The sequence below is a fragment of the Peromyscus eremicus genome, chromosome 4, assembly GCF_949786415.1.
Source record: "Peromyscus eremicus chromosome 4, PerEre_H2_v1, whole genome shotgun sequence".
In the NCBI taxonomy this organism is placed as follows: domain Eukaryota; kingdom Metazoa; phylum Chordata; class Mammalia; order Rodentia; family Cricetidae; genus Peromyscus; species Peromyscus eremicus.
In genome coordinates, this window is record NC_081419.1 from 11,120,220 (window position 1) to 11,132,409 (window position 12,190).

General features: G+C 43.6%; 1 protein-coding gene across 2 annotated transcripts; it reads right to left on the bottom strand.

Moving 5' to 3' along the window:
- Window positions 1–1,510: 1,510 nt before the first annotated feature.
- On the bottom strand, window positions 1,511–10,824 carry Pdcl (phosducin like). 2 transcript variants are annotated; one of them, XM_059260182.1, is made up of 4 exons: window positions 10,656–10,824; window positions 8,756–8,932; window positions 7,189–7,370; window positions 1,511–2,228 (listed from the first exon to the last, which is right to left on the bottom strand). In XM_059260182.1, the coding sequence occupies exons 2-4, from the start codon at window positions 8,925–8,927 to the stop codon at window positions 1,677–1,679; spliced, it is 906 nt and encodes a 301-aa protein (XP_059116165.1). In that variant the 5' UTR covers window positions 8,928–8,932; window positions 10,656–10,824; the 3' UTR covers window positions 1,511–1,676. The 2 variants fall into 2 exon arrangements, with proteins under 2 accessions (XP_059116165.1, XP_059116166.1); XM_059260183.1 differs by lacking the exon at window positions 10,656–10,824 and adding an exon at window positions 9,578–9,715.
- Window positions 10,825–12,190: the final 1,366 nt, after the last annotated feature.

The window sequence follows — 12,190 nt, forward strand, 5'->3', positions numbered from 1 at the left end:
TATTAAAAATACTAAAAATTTTTTTAAAAAAGACTGGAAAGAAATAAACTAGAACATTGACACCAGTCATCTCTGCCCCTACTGATTTTCTTGACTTCCACAATGAGCTCCTTAGTTAGCAAAACGACACACTGTTTTTGTTGATTAAATCCAACAGGTATGTTCAAGACTAATTTACTGTTAGTTTCTGAGCAACCAAAAAGCTCAACTGTGAATATTAATGCTAATTTTACTTCCAAGTTACATTTCATTTCCCCTGATACTAGAACATATAATTTAAGGAATAATCAAAAGGAAACAAAAACTCAAATGACAATGAATTTTATAAATACACACATATACATAAAGCTAGAAAGAGATCAGAAAAAATGATGACAGGAATTATTACTAGTGAAATTTTATGGCTTTTAAGTATCTTTTCAGCTTAATTTTTATTATATGTTCTCAATGAACATGTTGCTTTCATAATAAAAAAAAGTTTGCCATCCTTCTAAAAAATTACCACCAAACAGATTACAGTATATCTATCAATGGACTATTAAAATGTTACAGAAGAGTATTTACTAATATGAAAAAAATTCTGAAATGTTAGTAGCTAACCATAAGATCAGACAGTATGCTCAGAATGATCCCAATGTCATTTAAAAATAAACAAAAGCATCTGTATACATAAAAAACACCTACATATGTAATATACCAAAGCATAGTGTTTAGGTGGTAGAATTATATATCTTTAAGCCATTTTTGCATCTGCATTTTGGCCTATTTTCCTCTACTAAATATGAATTTTTTTTCTAATATGCAAAAAAAAGCTTTCTTAAAAAATCTAGGTTAAACAAGAAGTTACCTTGTTAAGTAACAGGAATAGACACTGATATGAGCAAAATAGAAAGGTCCTCCTACTGAGGCTTCAAGCTCTACCCACACCAGTGTCAATCAATAGGATGCCTGCCTTCCAGCATGATGAGAGCAGTCAGCAAAAACAATTCTTCCTGCTCATACTTGAGTATGCTGGTCTGGACCACTGACTCGCGCAGCAGCGGCCACTGCTAATGGCAGCCCAGGCATCTGAAATCTTGTGTTTTGTTTGCTTTTGAAAACGCTGGGAATCAGATCTCTTGGGGCCCTGTATATGCTAGGTCAGTGTTCACCACTGAGCTACATCCCCAACCTTGTATGGAGTCTCTAAGTCAGACCCTGGTGGAGAAGGGTATAGAGAAAAAAACATAGAGCTATAAGTCTGATTACAAGTAAACATGATTTTCAATCAAGTGATTATGGAAATGCACTATTTATATTGCACATAACACACTCACTAGGGAATTCTACTCTCAGACCTGGTAGAACTCTGAGGTCATCAGAAGACAATTTTCAAGACATTGCCTTCAAGGGTGTCATGTCAATATTGACTAGAAACAGTATCAAAGATGTTACGCTAGAAAAATAAACAGCTCAAAAGCCTAGCTTCCTGTTTATATAATTTAAAGTCACTTTACTGCTAGCCACAAAGTGAGTCAGCATTCTGATTTAATCTAAGAATTTCTTGACTTTCCATATACTAAACGAGATTACAAAGAACAGCTGTCAAGCCAGAAGACGCAGGAAGGACAGAAATAAATACAGACATGTGTCCTCCAGCCCAAACAATGAGATAGTTATGGAACTAGATTATCAGTTCAATCTATTTCCAGATCGCTGTCTTCACTGTGACATGTGGCAGAGTTTCGCACAGATGTCAGCACCAAGACTTCCTTTTCTGGGAGCAATCCAAATTCCTGTAGGAAAGCTTCAAGGTCTACAGCAAAGAAATCTTCCCCCAGCTGGTCAGTGACACGAACAAAATTGCCAATCAATTCACCCGCCTTGTAGATGAGTAGAGCCGGAAGGGCATTCCGGGTAAAACGACTGCTGGCCCCAATAACTGAGCTCCTCACTCGGCAGAATTTGACAGCCGGGTACTCTGTGGCAAGGCAGATCATGCAGCCATTCATGGCTTCGGTCCCCGGGATGCCATCTTCATAAATATGAACCATGATAAGGGTGCTTTTCTGTTCTTTATCAATCATGTCTAAAAACCCTTCTCCACTGGGGATCTCAAAAACTTGCTTAAACTGAGGCCCTTTATGAAACTGCTGCCGCATCTCTTCCATTCTCTGCTTCCGGTACTGCTGCAGAAACTCTTCGTCATCCAGGTTCTTGTCCATTGTAGCAAACTCCTTCAGAGTCATCTGCAGGAAAACCAGCCAGTGAACAAAGACAGACATGAACAGTTTAGTCATTGTGGAGATGCACCCTGTACTGAGAATACATGAGGCACCATGTTAATGTCTTATGCACATTATGTCATTTCTCTCTCCTTTAAAATGTTTTATGCCAGGCAGTGGTGGTACACACCTTTAATCCCAGCACTCAGGAGGCAGAGCCAGGCAGATCTCTGTGAGTTCGAGGCCAGCCTGGGCTACAGACTGAGATCCAGGACAGGCACCAAAACCAAAACTACACAGAGAAACCCTGTCTCAAAAAACAAAAACAAAAAAACAAAAACAATTTTTTTTTTTTATGTCTAGAGGTGTGTTACATGTGTACCATGTGCATGCTGGTGCCTGTGGAAGCCAGAAGAGGGTACTGGACCCCCTGGAGCTGAAGTTATAGAGGTTTCAAGCCACCATATGGGTACTGGGAACCAAACCTGAGTCTTCTGCAAAAATCAATTTAACAGCTGAGTCATCTTTCCAGACCCTCCTGAAAGTTTTTAAATTACATTTACATTCAGGGGGCATGCCCATACCATGGTGCTCCTATGAAGTTAGTTCTTTGCTACTATGTGGGGCCCAGGAATGTCTTTTTTTTCCACCTCTCATTAAAACAGGGTCTTATTATGTTGTCTGAACTAGCTCTGCCATGGCCTCCCAAGTAATTAGGACAACATGCCCATGCCATTACCCTTGAATTCACCTATCACTGAATTCTCAATCTCATAAGAAGAACATTAATAACTCCATTTTGTAAATGTAAGTTTAACCCCAAGACTTTACATTATTTGCACAAATTCACACAAGTATAAAGTACAAGACTAGGATTCAAACTGGACTTTTAAAAAATTTATTTTTGCCGGGCGGTGGTGGCGCACGCCTTTAGTCCCAGCACTTGGGAGGCAGAGCCAGGAGGATCTCTGTGAGTTCGAGGCCAGCCTGGTCTCCAAAGCGAGTTCCAGGAAAGGCGCAAAACTACACAGAGAAACCCTGTCTCGAAAAACCAAAATAAATAAATAAATAAATAAATAAATAAATAAATTTATTTTTATTATTTTTAATTATATGTATATATGTGGGGGGGGTAGTGCATGTGAGAGTAGGTGCCTGCATAGTTCAGAAAAGGGTGTCAGATTCCCAGGAGCTGGAGTTACATACAGTTTAAACCCACCATGTGGGTTCTAGGAACCACACTGGGGTCTCTGTAAGAGCAGTGTCCATTCTTATCCACTGAGCCATCTCTCTAGCCCCTTAAACTGGATTTTAGAAACTCAGGTTTTCAACTACAATACCATATTGCCTCTCATTCCAAAATAGGCAGCAGCATCACGTATCAGTTCTCTGATGGACACTCTTTCTGTCAGTCTCGGCAAGTGTTCCTTTAGTCACTCTCCTTTTTAAAAAGACAACACATTAATCTTCCAAAGGAACACACCTCATTGCTGCTCTGCACATACATCCACATGACACAAACTCTAAATGTTTTCTTTCTTCTTTTTTTTTTTTAAGATTTATTCATTTTATGTACAAGTGTTTTGCCTGCATGTATCTATGTATACCAAATGAATGCTTGGTGCCTTTGGAGATCAGAAGAGGGTACCAGATCTCCTGGAACTAGAGTTATAGATGGCTGTGAACCACTATGTAGGTGCTAGAAATCAAACCCAGGTTCTCTGCAAGAACAACATATGCTCTTAACCACTGAGCCAGCTCTCCGCTTTGTTTTTTTTTTTTGTTTTGTTTTGTTTTTTTCCTTTGTTTTTGAAACAGGGTTTCCCTATGTAGAACAGGCTGGCCTGGTACACAAACTACCAATACCCCATCTTAGCCTCCCATGTACTACCAGGCCCAGCTTTTTTTTTTTATTTGTTAGTCAACTGACTGTAGTATCTTGCTTCTGTAGCAGCAGCTGTGGGTATCTTGTAACCTGCTTTTGTCTCTAATTAATGTTAACAATACTACCTTTAATCCCAGCACGTAGGAGGCAGAGGCAGGTGGATCTCTGTGATCTACTGCCTGATCTACATAGTGAGTCTAGGCCAGCACAGTGAGACTCTGTCTTATAAAAGAAAAAAATTTCCTCATGTTTCCAAACACTTTTATAAGTCATACTTAACTTACTCCCAGCCTCATTTCTGCCAAGCACACAGCTTCCAGTTCTGGTCTACTACACTCAACAGGACAGGGACAGAATCTCTCCAATCTTATGACTGTTGCTTCATTCTGGTCTCTCTGCTCAATGGCTGTGAGCAGCAGGCACAGTGTGCTACAGTCAGCTTTCCTGACAGACATCTTCTTGGATCCAGACTATCTGGTGTTCTGTAAGCTTCTTGTATCTTCATAGGTATTTATTTCTTTAGGTTAGGAAAGTTTTCTTCTATGATTTTGTTGAATATATTTTCTGTGCCTTTGAGTTGGTATTCTTCTCCTTCTTCTATCCCTATTATTCTTAGGTTTGGTCTTTTCATGGTGTCCCAAATTTCTTGGACGTTTTGTGTTACGAATGTTTTGGCTTTAGTGTTTTCTTTGACTGACGAATCTATTTTCTCTATTGTGTCTTCAACGTCAGAGATTCTCTGTTCCATCTCTTGCACTCGGTTGGTTATGCTTGTTTCTGTAGTTCCTGTTTGTTTATTTGTTTAGTCAAGATTTCTGTTTTCAGCATTCCCTCAGCTTGTGTTTTCTTTTTTTTTTTTTTTTAAGATTTATTTATTTATTATGTATACAGTGTTCTGTCTGCACATATCCCTGCAGGCCAGAAGAGGGCACCAGATTTCATTACAGATGGTTGTGAGCCACCATGTGGTTGCTGGGAATTGAACTCAGGACCTTTGGAAGAGCAAGCAGTGCTCTTAACCTCTGAGCCATCTCTCCAGCCCAGCTTGTGTTTTCTTTATTGTCTCAATTTCATTTTTCAAATCTTGAACTGTTTCCTTCATCTGTTTAATTACTTTTTCTTAGCTTTCTTTGATTTCTTCCCATTTTTTGTTTTTTTTCTTCTATTTCTTTAAGGGAATTTTTCATTTCCTCTTTAAGGGCCTCTATCATCTTCTTAAGGTCATTTTTAGGATTGACTTCTTCTGTTTCTTCTGCCTGGGTATGTTCAGGTCTTGCAGGTGTAGAATCACTAGGTTCTGATGTTGTCATATAGGTCTTTATGTTGTTGCCTGTATTTTTGCACTGGCGTCTACTCATCTCTTCCTCTGCTCGGTGCAGGCAGTGTCTGTGTCTAGAGGTGCCTCTCTTGTTTTAATTTTTAGTCTTGGTCCACTGGGAGCTCTTGGTCGAATCGGTGCTGTTGTGCTCTGTTTCTCCAGGAGCAGCTTAGTCCAGTCAGTGTTAATGGGTTCTGTTTCGGGGAGCAGTTGTTCCCAATTGGAGCAGGGTGGGCTTATGGCTCCAGTGGTTGTTGGGTTCACATGGGCTGGTTTTTTTTTGGTGAGAGAACAGGAAGGGTAGCTGTCTAGTCCCTGGGGCTCTGATGGCTGGGGCATAGGGGATAGAGACCTGGTCTGCTGGACCGGAGATGGGGCCTTACCTGGTCCCAGTCAGTGTAGGGTGGGCTTATGATTCTGGTGATCTGGTTCGGTGGCTGGGCGGCTCTTTCTCTTGTGTTCTCAGGTCACGTTTTGCTCACTCGTCAACTCCTCAGCTAATCTTGTTTCCTCAGACTGCAGACTGTAGGCTTCTGAAACCTCCCCGCAGTGGATCTCAGCTGAGCGGGTTGATCAGTCGGGCAATCTCACCAACACCTCCAAGTTGTTCGCATTCATTTTTTATTCTAACTCAGGTTGTGGCTGTGTCTTTTCCCCATTGGCTAGAACCTAACCTCACAATCCTATATGATTGTCTGAAAAGAATTGGCCCACTACACCAAACGGAGGATGGGGAGGGGATCCCTGCTTCCAGGAGAAAAGGTCACTGCTCCAGACCATCAAATTGACAGACATCTTCTTTCTCCTGGCCTGTCATCTCTGCCTAATGTTGTATAGACTAGGGGTGGTAACCAGAGACCACACCAGTGTGGAACACTGGGTCAACACTGTGTCATAATTAATCAGCACCCTCTGGACTCTGTCTTATTACCAATCTTCTTTCCACCACTCTAACCTGAGGCTGTCTTGCCTGGCCAACCTAACTGGGTCTTTTAGCTGATACAGCTTTTGTCTAGGTTTTATGTCTTGAAATCATTCCCCAGTCAAATGATAAACTCTTGGCTTAATGCTTTATCTGTACCTTCATGTTGGCTGATATTTTTAAATGTCAATTTACGATCATTGTGTGTGTATATACATACATGTGCAATGAATGCATGTGCACACACATTTAAAAGTGTGGGTGCATGTGCTATAGTATGCAGGTAGAGGTCAGAGGACAGCTCAGTAGATCTGGTTCTCTCCTCCCACCTTTACATGGGTTCTGGGGATTAAACTCAGGTCACTAGCTTGCACAGCAAGCACCTTTCCCCACTGAGCCTCTTCACTGGCCCTGTGCTTGATATTTTTAGCTTTAAGCCACAGCTAATTGATCTTAGGCACTCCTGGACATTTCTTCCTTGGTCAGAGGGGACAAGAAAGAACTTTAATACTGATAAGGAGGTGTCAGAGACCTGGGCTCAAATATTTCCTAGAATGTCTGTTCTTCTGTACTGCTTCCACAAAATAAATGCTCATGAGTATGATTAAGAAAATAAGATATACTCCACACTTTCAACAGGCCAGTCCCTAAGATGGATATTTGACCTGCAGAACCCTGGGAAGAGAAAGGTAATGACCTTATTTAGCCAATGCTGAGCTAAGACCAAGCCCAGATGCACCTGAGTTATGACAGGACTCTCCCCTTTGCCCTGCACTGCAAGTCAAATCCAGCTTCCTCCCCTTCCTGAATCACCAAGCCTACTTCTACCAGCCTGGGAAGTGTCTGGAGATGCCATTACCTTCCCACTGATTTTCTCCTGGAGGTCCTTCTGTTTCTGTTGCTCCTCCTCTTCGTCCAGATGGGACCTGCAGGTCATAGACAGCTTTTTGATCAGCTGCTCCATCTCCCGGCACTGCTCCTCCCTCTGCTCTGTCTCCAGCTGCTTGAAGCGGCGCCAGTCATTGATGACACCTTTCGGACCTGAGGAGGGCAAACAAACCGAGAGGCTGACACCTGTAAACAGGAACTTACATCTGTATGAGGCTTGCTCTATCTATGACACAACAGGAGCCTCCGTACACCCTTACACAGGGCAGAATGTTCTACATACAATGAGGTTTACTACAGCATAGTTTGCAAGAATTAAATGGCCAGCCTAATACCCAACATTGTACAAAGTGAAGGTAAATAAAGACACATTTAGGAAGGGAAGGTAATTCTAGACAGAGCTTGGTGGCCCATGTCTGCAATGCAAGCGTTCCACACGAACAGGAAGATCACATGTTCACGGTCAGCCTGAGTTATAATAAGATCCTTCCTCCAAAAATCAAGTCTGGGAATGTAGTTCAGCTTACAGAATACTAACCAAGCACTCACAATGCCCTGGATTTGATCTGCAGCACCAAAAGGTAAGATGGGGCAGGATAAGAAAATTCTACATTTCTTGATATGAATGATACTCCAAATATATTAGGGAAGAACAAACAAAAACAAAGACAATGACAAGCTGGGCATAGTGTACATGCTAGGAGTATGCCAGAAATCCCTACTAGAGAAGCTGAGGATGGAGGATCATTTGAGTTCAGGAGTTCAAGGCCAGCCTGGGCAACACAGTGAGACTCTCATCTCTAAAAAGAAAACAAAAATGGCTATTTCTTATCCAAGAAGAAGGCACCAATCTAGAAAGTTATTAACACAGAAGGGAAAAAGTGGAAGGAAAAATACTGTACTGCTTTCTGTACTCTTAAGCAGCACCTCAACTTAGAGTGGACTGGGGGTGTAGCTCAGTGGTAGAGCACTTGCATAACATGAACAAAGGCCTCAGTTCAACTCCCAGAAATACAAAGTTAAAAACTAAAAACAATACACCACAGTGTAAGAGCCACTGAGGTGGCTCAGCAGGGAAGGACCTGCAGTCCGAGCCTGGAACCTCAGGAAACTTCCTGGGATTTAACTGCAAAGGTGGAAGAACCAACTCCAAAAAGCTATCCTCTTATCTCCATACTGGCACTCTGGGACATGTGCCCATGCACACGGACCATACACAGACATACAATAATAAAAGATTTTAATTTAAAAAACGAATAGTGTACATATGCCATTTCTAGGAATTAATCCGACCAGTCTACTCCCATGTATGACTTACGGGTTCTGAAACCCAGTCCAGCCTGTTCCCTGCCATGCTGCCATGCACACAGATTTGCGCTGCACAGAGGAAGTGATGGAAGCAAGCACAATGAACGAAAACACTGAGTTGTCTCTGAAGTGGGATTGGAGTTGGACAAAGGAGAGCAGAAGTTTCTAGTGGATGCACACTTTACAGGCCCATTTTGTGTCAGTTTCCACAGCATGAAGCTTTCCAGTACCTGTATTGACTGAAATGCCTTCGCCTGCCAGCTCAGCCTCCGCAGGTGTGGAGCTGCTGGCCGGGGCTCCACTGCCTCTGTCTCTGTCTTCATGGTCACTGTCCTCATCCTCGCTGGTGCTGTAGTAGTACTGCAGTTTCTCCCCCAGCAGTTTATCATCCAGGGTTGTCATGGTTCCTAAGACGGCAATGTATCAGGGATTTCTTCCCAGCTTGAGCAAGGACATGAATCTGAACCACACAAGGTGCACTCATGCTGACATCCGTTAACTCACAGGAATCTAAAGTGTTCTCATCAGCAGAATCTCAACAAACCCTAACCCTGGCTCTATGCCACGGTTTACATTTACATATTACAGGCTTCTGTTATAGAAGGCAAAACTAAGGTTTAGGTAAGGGACACTTCTTTCCCAAGCTCAGCAACAGGTTCTGCTAACACATCCCCTGAGAGCCGTGTTCCTGTCTAATCGTGTGCACTGGGTAAGAGCACAGTGGTTTCTATTCACACATGCTTTTAGTTTTAAGACTGCTAGCTAACAAACCAGAGAAAAGTCCTCAGGGATAACGTCAAAAGGGACCACCAAGGGTATAGTCGTTCACTCCTCTGCCTCACTAAGCCTGGATATACGTCTCAAGCTGGACCAATTCTGACCAGCTAAAGCAAGTCTCCACGATAAGATCTAAACAATAACCAAATGTTTAAAGAACACCTAGGATCCAGCTATTTTGGGGAAACAGTATAGTTCAGCTCTTTAAAAGTCTGTTTGAGGACCCAGCAGTAATGACTAGAAAAAAAGAATACTTTGGACATGATGGCACACACCTGTAATCCCAGCACTCAGGAGGCAGAAGCAGGCAGATCTCTGTGAGTTCAAGGCCAGCCTGGTCTACAGTGGGAATTCCAGGACAGTCAGAGCTACATAGAGAAACTCAGTCTCGTAACCCCCCCCCACACACACACACACACACTCACACACACACACACAAAAAAAAAAGGAAAGAAAGGATGAAAAAAGAATACAAAGCAGCACTTCCTTTAAGCATACAAACACCATGCTTCAGGAGAGACTTAACACGTGGCTTTTACACTACTACAATGTGCCTCTCTCCCACAGAGCAGAAATCCAATAGTCAAGACAGAGTACTGTGCAGGCTGAAGGGACGAAAACTTAAAAAAAAAAAACAACCACCCTCTTTGACAGGGATGCACCAGAGGGGCACAACTCAGTCCCTGAGAGATCAGATGTGTGCAATGGATCAGAAGAGTAGTGTGCTGAGAGGCTGAGCTGCTGAGGTGAGGAAGGCCTGCATTCTGGCAGAGAGAACTGCTATGCGCAGAGCAGAAGGTAAAACCTTAGGTGGGGACAGTAAGCTTGAGGTGGAGGGCCAGGAAGAGGGCATGGCTAAGGAGACAGAAGGCAGTGAGATGAGCAGGGCCAGAGAAAGGCTTGCAGAAGAGGCAGGGAGGAGGAGGGCAGAGTTGGGAGGGGTATCAAAGAAGGTAGGTCAGTGAAGAGGGCAGGGCTGGGGGGCGGGGGAGCAGAGGAGGGCGGGCGAAGCTTAGGACACGACAGCTGGGAAGCAAAGCTGAGCAAAGCAGAGCGGGGAGGAAGGGGCAGAGAAGGCGGAGCCACATGGGGGCGGGGTGCCTGAGGAGGGCGGGGCCAGGGAAGAGGAGCCGCGAGGAGGGCGGGGCCAGGGAAGAGGAGCTGCGAGGAGGGCGGGGAGGAGGCGGGGCAGTGTGAAGATGGGGCTGGGGAGGGGCGCAGTTAGAAGAGCCGTCTGATGGGGGCGCGCCGAGTCTCGAGGGGCCCGGATGCACAGTAGTTCGCGCCCGGGTGCAGCCCTGCCCCACCCAGGTCCAGGCCGGCCGCTCCCCGCGCTGACGCCTGTGCAGTTACCTCGCCTCGCTCAGTCCGTTCCCTCCGGACTAGCAGCTCCAGCCACCAGCAAGGAAGGCTCGCTTAGAGAAAGAGAAGTGGCTGAAGGCCTTGGCGAGAGAAAAGCCGCCGAGAGTGGACGGTGCGGACCAATCAGGTGGCCTTCCGGCGTCATGACGGACGCACGCTGCCCAATCACAAGAAGCTTATCCCGGCGTCTGAGGAGAAGCTACCGGTCCTATGTTAGGACAAAACACTTCGAGATTAGGTTTGAACTATGAATTTCCAACTTTGTATAATAAGAAAATGTTATCAACTTCCAAGTTTCGAAAGAAGTTCTAAATGCATTTTCTTGTTTGTTTTTGTTTTTAAAATCATGACTATTAAAACGAAGAAATGAGCCGGGCGGTGGTGGCGCAGGCCTTTAATCCCAGCACTCGGGAAGGCAGAGCCAGGCGGATCTCTGTGAGTTCGAGGCCAGCCTGGGCTACCAAGTGAGTTCCAGGACAGGCTCCAAAGCTACATAGAGAAACTCTGTCTCGAAAAACCAAAAAAGAAAAAAGAAAAAAGGCGAAGAAATGGCTCAAAAGCATTAATTTCAGCTGGGCAGTGGTGCTGCATGCCTTTAATCCCAGCCCTTGGCGGGGGGGGGGGGGGGGGGGGGGGGGGGTCTCTGTGAGTTCGAGGCCAGCCTGGTCTACAAAGAGAGTTCCAGAACAGCCAGGGCTGTTACACAGATAAATACTGTTTCAAAAACAAAAAAACAACAACAAAACATTAATTTCTTCAAGAATAAGTAACCCAAAGAATAGAAATTAAAACTTAAAAACTACAAATCCAAGCCCTTAACAACCAAAAGCTTTCTGACATCTGAACTGGATTACTGGACAGGAAAAGGGCATAGACAACTAAAGAAATTTGAATAACTCCTATCAACTAATATTAGTTAAACAATTGTTAAATCAATAATTTACATAATTTACTGCAGTTATGCACGGTAATAACCTTTGAAATTTCTAGATAAAGAGGTCAAAAAAACTATGCAAAGTTTTGTTAAACCTTTGTTAACATGATTTCGAACTGTGAGCCTTAGTTGGGATGTCCAATACACAACTGTGCAATTTCTCATTAAAAACCGTACACAAATTAAATCATATAAAATATGCTAGGTTTATATAAAATACTGTTCAAAATAGGGTTCTTAATTTGAAAAAGGAGGTTCACAATTTATGGTTCCAGGATCACCTAAATGTTACTGCAAATTTGTCTACATGCACATTTTCTTTAGAAGCTAATCAGGCTATCAGACACAGCATCCTCCAGCCCACTCACAGACACACACACACACACACACACACACACACACACACACTGGGGAGGGGGAGGCTCTTTCAGACACAGCATCCTCCAGCCCACTCACAGACACACACACACACACACACACACACACACACACACACACACACACACACTGGGGAGGGGGAGGCTCTTTCCAAATAAGATGGAGGTGGTGAATTATTTACATTCAAACATTTACTCGAATGAAGAATAGATGT

Excerpts from the sequence above, each read along its gene's own strand:
- Pdcl (XM_059260182.1), bottom strand. The coding sequence starts at position 8,927 with ATGACAACCCTGGATGATAAACTGCTGGGGGAGAAACTGCAGTACTAC. Across the intron at positions 7,371-8,755 it reads AGGCATTTCAGTCAATACAG|GTCCGAAAGGTGTCATCAAT; the intron begins GTACTGGAAAGC and ends TGCCCTCCTCAG. Across the intron at positions 2,229-7,188 it reads AGGAGAAAATCAGTGGGAAG|ATGACTCTGAAGGAGTTTGC; the intron begins GTAATGGCATCT and ends GTTTTCCTGCAG.